This window comes from Pterocles gutturalis, unplaced genomic scaffold, assembly GCF_000699245.1.
Source record: "Pterocles gutturalis isolate BGI_N339 unplaced genomic scaffold, ASM69924v1 scaffold20593, whole genome shotgun sequence".
Classification (NCBI taxonomy): domain Eukaryota; kingdom Metazoa; phylum Chordata; class Aves; order Pterocliformes; family Pteroclidae; genus Pterocles; species Pterocles gutturalis.
In genome coordinates, this window is record NW_010123647.1 from 17445 (window position 1) to 25172 (window position 7728).

Consider the following 7728-nt stretch of genomic DNA (forward strand, 5'->3'; position numbering starts at 1 on the left):
TTAATTTTTTTTATTTTTTTTTTTTTTTTTTTTTTTTTTTTTTTTTTAATCCAGAAGTCCTGTGGTTTTCTTCAAAAACACAATTAAAATATATTTCTGTGGATCAAAGATTTAATGTCATATTCAAGTTTCGTCAGCTTTTCTAAATGCTCTTGTCTACCATTTGCTCAATTAATATCCCCATTCTGCTCCTGTTTGCAGATTTGTAAAGAAGTTTTGAGGGGTATCTGTACTCTATAGGCTACTAGTATCTGTGTTTTACTTTGAAGCTTCATTGAAATGTGCAGGGAAAATTAGGTTTTTCAGATCCTTATATAGATGGGTTCTATAAGTTCCTGTTCTCTTCTCTTAACCTCTGTGGGAGGAGTATGGGTACTTGTCTCTCTGTGTTCGGTGGAGTAGGGGAAGAGACTGGAATGAAACTTCTTGCAAACTGTGCCTCCCTGGTCAGTGGAAGTTGTAATCACTTCTGTAATTTGGAAGATGGAAAGTAGGGGGGTTTTTTTTGTAGACATTTTAGAGTAAAGTAAGGCTAAAGTGGGTAAAACCAATATGCTTAGCTTAGAGTATCAATTTTTGTGCAGGTAAGGGAAGAAGGGGCAGTTGAAGAATGAATTTACTTATTTATAGTGACATTTTAAACACGTGTATCTTTATGTGAGGTGAGCAAACACATGGCCTAGTTTCTCTCATAATTTTTCTCTTTAATGTATATGTGCTTTTCTAAAACTAGAGTGAAAAAGATCTGAGCTCTCTCTTGAGTTGTGATAGGTTGGGAGTTCTTTGTCAAAATCATACCTCTGCAGCCCTTGTGACAAGATTTAGGACACTGTGGACAGTGTTGTGACAGAGGCAGTTCTGAGTGTTCAGTCATGTGCATGGCAAAGTGTCACAGCTGGACATAGCAGTAGTGGTTTGGGCTCTAGTATTTGTTTGTCTGTGATCTAGGCCAGAAAAGGTGGTTGGCTGTTATTGTGGTCTGAATGCGTTCTTCCCTCTTGTCGGAGGAAAACATAATGGGATGGGTAACTGATTGTTGCACTGCTCAGTGGACCAGCATAAATTAAGAAATATTTTTCTAATACTTTGAATTTTGTTTAGAAAGTATTAGTATGAATGTATGTAACATGTTTTATTTGAATTTTAAGGCATAACACCAATGATTTCCAATGCAACCGGACAGTTTGTAGCTGATGGCACAGGACAGTGCCCTGATACAGCACCTGTGGCAATCCTTAAATCAGCCCAAACAGAAATTCATACTCACCGGATAAACAAGAATTGTGAGGGTGATGCACTTATAGCTTTTCCTAATGACCGTGCAGCCAGCATTAGGCCTAGTGAACGGAATAAAAAATACAGGTAAAAATTATGCAAATATAATATTTAAAATCATGTATTTGTATATATGGTATAGTAGATCAAGATTGGTTACTCATACGTCAGTTTACTGTTTGGTTTTTTTTTCAGTCTGGAAGTTCTTTAAAATTCATTGCATTCTACTTTAAGCCTCTTGCACATAAATTTATTGAGTTGCTTTTCTTACGTGAAACTACAAATGTAGCTATTACAGTTTCAAGATTTCATTTTTATGGTTGCCTTTAAAAGGTCAAATATTAATAATCAACTGTGATAAAAAGAATGTTTGCAATGAAATATATATAGCAAAATCTATATATTTTCATTCTAACAAGACCCAGAGTCATTTTGTACACACAGTGAAAATACAATTCTCTTTAAATATTTAGGACTATTTTCACAAAGACTGAAAGATATAATTATATAGATCCGGAGTTTTCTTATACTGACAGTGAACGACTGTCAAAAGAAGCGCGTAAGGAATACTATGCAGACTTCATTTCTAGTTTAAGACAGCGTCGTTTACAGAAAGATGCCACTAGGTAAGACTTTGTTTAAAAGATAGATAAATACTTTAGGCTCATGTACAAAACATGTGTGTGTATTTATGTGCAGAATTAACTTAGTGCACCAATCTTATATCTAAATTTGTCCCGTGCTGAAATGTTTATGGTCTTTGGACCTTCATTTATAATGCATTCAAAACCCTTTTTGTTCAAATGTTCATTTAGACAGAGATTATTTCCTAGGTAAAATGTAAGGATAGAGGCATGGAACTTGAAATTAAACTTGAAATGAACCTAAAATAAGATGCCAGTTTTTAGGAAGAGTTGATTATCATTAATAGGAAAAACATAAGTTTGATTGTGTTGTATTCTCTTTTCTTTTTATATAATAAATTGCACACATTTCCAACTGGTATGTCTAGCTCACCCAAAGTGATGGATTCAGTATGTAGATTATGATATAGTTTGTGGAATGAAGCAAATAAATTTAAAGGATTGTATTGGTCTTCTAGTCTTATAGTAAATTCTCACTTCATGAATTTCTGTCTTTGGTCGGTATGCTATGGAGCAAAATAATGGAAAAGTAAAACTGACAGCTCTGCTACTTTTAAAATTTTTATTGAAAAAAAAAAGCCTGTAAAGCCTCTAAAGCTAGAGAAGTAATACCTTAAGAGTGTTAAGTTTGCAAGACCCATTATTTAAAAATTAACAATGCCAGTGGATTATTCCTGTACTTTCAATTTACCTTTCTCTGTGTATATCCATCATGATTCAGTCAAGACCTGAGAGCTGGGTTTATTTGATTTTTATGCATGCACATGATGTATGGTTTTCTTGAAAGGAACTGGTGTTGTGTAGTGGGTGAACTGTTCTTAATATGACCATAATGCACACATTTAAGGTATATTGCATGAGGAGCAAGAACAGAAAGGAAAATTTCACAGTTATCAGAAGAATTTCACTGATACTATCAAACACTATAATAATTTTATGAGTACTTGATATGAACCATCTGTGTAAGATCTATGGAAGTTTCAAATCTCTTGGTGCAGGTGAAAATGATTGGAGTTGGAACTTTTACAAAGAAAAGTTAATTGCTCTGAAAATTATGCTGTAAGTGGTCCAATTCAGACATATACAATTAAAGGATCCTTTGTAATCTTGGCAGTTGCTAACTTTTAAGCACTTGACTTTACAACTCAATTGTTCTTCAAGAGGTATTTTAGTCATGATATAATATTTATATTTTTTAGCCATAATGCTGGCAACCTGTTTAGCTAAAAAATTACCACAAATGTGCAACAAATGTTAATCCTTGCCTAAACTGTACAATAAAAGTATTTTCAAGGCTTTTTCTATACTTGAGGGTTTTTTTAACAATGCAGTATTCCTCCTTAAAGTGTTGTTATGTTTAAAAATTTTAAAAACTTCTAGATTTCCATATTCTTTTTTTTCCCTCCGCTATAGGCAGTTTTATATGTATAATAATTCTGTGAACATAGGCCTTAAACCAGCTGAAGGGCTTATGTCACCAAAGATCTCAATCACAGATTTTCACAAGGAGAAGCCACAGCATAAAATGCTTCCCTTAGATGAGAATTGCCTATTAACTAGTCGAAAATTGCCAGCAATTGGTCCTACATCATCAATCAAAGAAGTAAGTTAAATGCTTGGCTAGTAATGTAAGCATAATGTGTTTGTCATATAAAAAAAAGCATAAGAATTTTGATCCTGCTCTAAGATGTCTTGTGCTTATCACAGATTTGGAGTGGGCTTAGTACTATGCCATCTTCTGCCCAAGAGAAGGAAGATTGTAGTCTAGCTTTGACATCCAAGCAGCTTCACCAAATACTCATTGGTAAGATTTTTAATTTGGTTACTAAAAGCATATAGTTGTTATAAAAACACTTATAGTAACGATTTATGTTCATAATTGTTCATTTTAAATAGAAAATAGCTTAATTTGGTGGGAGCTTGAGATCTACAGTAGTGTTTAACTAAAGCTCTGTACTCCTCAGGAAATACTGAGATATGATTAGGTATGAATATGTAAAAGGAGAGCTTCCTTTAAAGACTGCTCATACTACAGCCTATTATAGAGAAATCAATACAGCATAGTATGAGGGTTGCTCATACCCTTATGCCTTGTTATTGGATAGTATCTGGACTAGCATTAATATCAGCAAGTGTCGTGGGAGCGTTCAGAATGTTTCTGGGAACTAACAGTCAACAGTGATACCCCAAAAAAGTAAAACTTCTTCAGGATCTTCCTCCAATTTCAGTGGAATGCTCTCTGATGGGGAGCAACACCTTCTAAAGTCTATGAGGAATTAATCTATTAACAACACTTGGTACTAAAACTGTCTATTTTAAGATTGTTTTTTCTTCAGTAAAATTATCAGTGGAGTGAAAATTCTGAGTACTTTCTGGGCTCTTTTTCTTTTCAATGACACCAGAACTTGAATAGTGTAGCTGTGTATACGGATACACTTGGGGGAAGGTAGAATAAGAGAAACATATTAATGCAAAAGGTACTTAGAGTTTTGTAAGATGTTTGCTTAGTGCCATAAGTACTTAAGTTTGCAGACCAGCATAAAAAATGGTGATAGCAGTAAATAAAGTAGTGAGATAATTCTGTCACCTTCAAATTACATGTGTTATTAAACCAAATGGTCACCCATCAGGGAGCAAACAAACAGGTTATGTATATAAACTCTCAGTGAATTGCTGGTTGTCTAACCATTTAAATATCTGATTAATAAAAAGAAGCATTTATTATTATGCCTTTAGTAATTAACATATTGCTGGCTAACACAGACAGAATTAAGAAATACATGTTGGTGCTGCCTTTTAAGTTGTACCACTGAAAACATTGACAGAACACACATGGTATTTACTTCCACATTTCAGTGTGATTGATTATTTTTCCTGCTACAGGATTGTTCTAGCTGACTAATTCTGTAATTTGAGGAAATATAATATTTTGATTATAATGTTTTAGTAGTTATGCTTCCTTACATTAACTCTTTAATGTTGTAGATGTTATCTTATTTCTTATATATTCCAGGTCCTTCTACTATGGACTTTGGTGATGTTTGTGTGTATTCTACAACAGCCAGGAAACTGCACATCATCAATAACTTGTTAGTTCATATATGGATACAAATTGAGATTGAAATAGATGAATTACAGCAGACAGGTCCATTGTCTCAGGTGGTGCCTCCTCTTACAGAGACTCATATTCCAATTGTATTTGAGACACACGCTCTTGGAATGTTTAAAAGGTAAGGTTTCTTATATTTGTTTTGATTTACAATTTTTCTTTGCAGTAGAAGAAAGAAAAAAGCATTCTGACTGCTTTAAATTCACTGTAATTGTGACGTGTTAATCGTGTACACTCATTTGTGGTTATATTCCAACAATTAACAGTTTTATGTTGCAAAAATTTGCAAGTGTAGTAATATTTCTCAAGGTTTAAAGAAAAACAACTGTCCTGTCAAAAGCCCATATAGCCACAGGTATACCAGGGAAAAAGGTTTGCTCTTGCAGTGTATTTGTCGGCAGAAATTTTGTGGAAAATAGAGTGCTTTTTCTGGCATAGTGTTACATCACGGCCTCTATGCTGAGATCTTTTGATGCACCTCGTGGGTAAATGCACAGGCAAACTGTTGTCTGGACTTCTGGTATGGAGATGGAACTCTCACTTTACTAATGCTATTAAAATGACTGTGTGAGGTTGATCATCCTTTGGGATAATCTTCACCACTGACATAATTTAAGTTGTGTACAAATGGTTAGAAATGGCTTTCTTTTACCAGTCTTAACTGTGTGTTCAGTCAATTTTCAAGTATTTTCTTGCTAATGTTATATTTCACATAAATATTCTGACTGTGATATACTAAATACATTAAAATATTGAGAAATATATATTTTTATGTTACAGATCTTTCACTTACACAATAAACAACCAACACCTTGGGCATGTGCTGGTAGTTGCAAATGGAGTGTCTGTTGAACTTGAGCTGTCTGCAAGGGAACTGATTTTAAATCCTATTCCTGGCTACCTAGCAGAGACAGAATTTAGAGCAACTGTCAGGATATACAATCGCAGAAACCATCCTGCTGAGTTTACTTGGAAACCTATAATTACAGATAGAAGAACTGCATTTTCTATACATCCAGACAAAGGTATACTAAGTACAGTGTGTGTGCACATCAATAATGTTAAATAAGGCAAACATTCAGCTGATGCTATAAACTGTATTTTTTAGATTTGGGCCAGCATATCCCAAAAGTAGTATCAGATCAGACTGTTAATGCCATAGCAGCACTCCCTGTATAAACCCTACCCCGAGCACATACTCAGTCCAGCTCGTTGTTTCTGTGTCCAGCCAGCAGCACTTACATAACCACTTTTTCTCAGCACAGGTTGCTGATATTTCAAAAGTGAGGCAGCTATTTAATGGCAGTTAGCAATATCATACAGCTCACCAGGGTAGGAAATTTTCCAAAAGCACTATATGAATGAAGCTGCTAAGAAGTTGGTGTAGACAGTCTGAGTGAGACAAATGGAATTCAATCTGGGATTAGTTTCCACTTGCATTATGGATCAATATTTGTTAGAAGTGTGTGAGACATTAGCTTTTACCTTCTTTCATTTGAAAGATAGTGTTCTGCAAGAGTATGTTGGAGCTCCATTATTAAAGAAGTACCTGCTAAGTGAATTGGCATTGCACAGTTCAAACAAGATTTGGATGGATCAGGAGCTTGGTGTGCTCTGATTCTTTAGAAAAGATATTTCTGCTGTAAGAGTTCAGACTCAATTGCAAGCAAGCAAATGTATATGGTCTTGTCCAAAGCTGTTATTCTACAAGAAAGATTTTTTTTTTTTTTATAATGTAGACTATTTGAGTAATTCATGGCTAAGAAATACCAGTGAACTTTGAGTGTGTTTTATTGCAGGATAGTAATAAAGAGATTATGCAATTGTCATGAGAATTCAGATATAAATTTTACTTAATTCAGCATACTGTTAAACACCTTTGAAATGTGGACTTAGTCTTCAGCAATAGGTCATTTCACTTTAATATGCTTATGTTATTTCTAATTATACAATGTAATGTATGTATGATATAACATGTAAATCATGCTTATTTATATAGGCTTTGTGGAGGCCTATAGAGATCTGGAGTGTGAAGTCATTTGGCATCCAGGGTTCAACTCTCCAGAAGCAGGAGAATTCAACTTGTGTGTGCGTAAAGGAAACAAAATTAAATTGAAATGTTTTGCAAAGGTAACAATTCATAAAGCAGATTTAGAAAACCAAAATGTGTGGATTTTTTAAACAAGTAGTTTCTTAAACACATTTCTATTATAATGTATTAAAAATTATTTCAATTTCATATGGCTTCTATTTGACATGTTCAAGAAAAGAATATTGCTCCAAAGACATGATGGAGTAGGCAAGATGAAGACAGTTTACCTTTTCTTGCTGTCAATGATATATTTCCTTTGGCACCACAACGTAGTGGTCCTTATATAGTAAGTGGTAATTGGTTTTGTCTCACTTAGCTTGGCCAAACAAACTGGTGGAATGATAGGTGTGTGTGGAAGGGTACGTTTCAGAGCTTCAGGGTAACAACAGGCTGTAATGTAATCTTTGTATTATTATTTGAACATGGTATTTAATAATTTGAAAAGCAATATTTGGGATAGTCTTCTATACACTGAAATTCAGCTTAGGTTGATAATTTGTTATGTTACATGCCACGGAGTGTGAAGGAGACAGACTTTTTTTTTTTTTACTATATTCTACTGGCTGCGTGCTCTAAAGCTTCCATTTTGGGAGCCAAGAAAACCTTTC

At 34.2% G+C, this 7728-nt stretch overlaps 1 protein-coding gene across 1 annotated transcript in view; it reads left to right on the plus strand.

The window, feature by feature from the left end:
- LOC104465082 (chromosome unknown open reading frame, human CXorf22) overlaps nucleotides 1-7158 on the plus strand; it is a gene marked incomplete at both ends in the record, with an annotated part of 19912 nt that extends 12754 nt beyond the window's left edge. Inside the window, 7 exons of the mRNA XM_010077992.1 lie at nucleotides 1149-1362; nucleotides 1749-1901; nucleotides 3333-3522; nucleotides 3627-3723; nucleotides 4933-5149; nucleotides 5809-6053; nucleotides 7028-7158. Of these exons, the coding sequence (XP_010076294.1) occupies nucleotides 1149-1362; nucleotides 1749-1901; nucleotides 3333-3522; nucleotides 3627-3723; nucleotides 4933-5149; nucleotides 5809-6053; nucleotides 7028-7158 (1247 nt within the window). The remainder of the gene's footprint in view (nucleotides 1-1148; nucleotides 1363-1748; nucleotides 1902-3332; nucleotides 3523-3626; nucleotides 3724-4932; nucleotides 5150-5808; nucleotides 6054-7027) is intronic.
- Nucleotides 7159-7728: the final 570 nt, after the last annotated feature.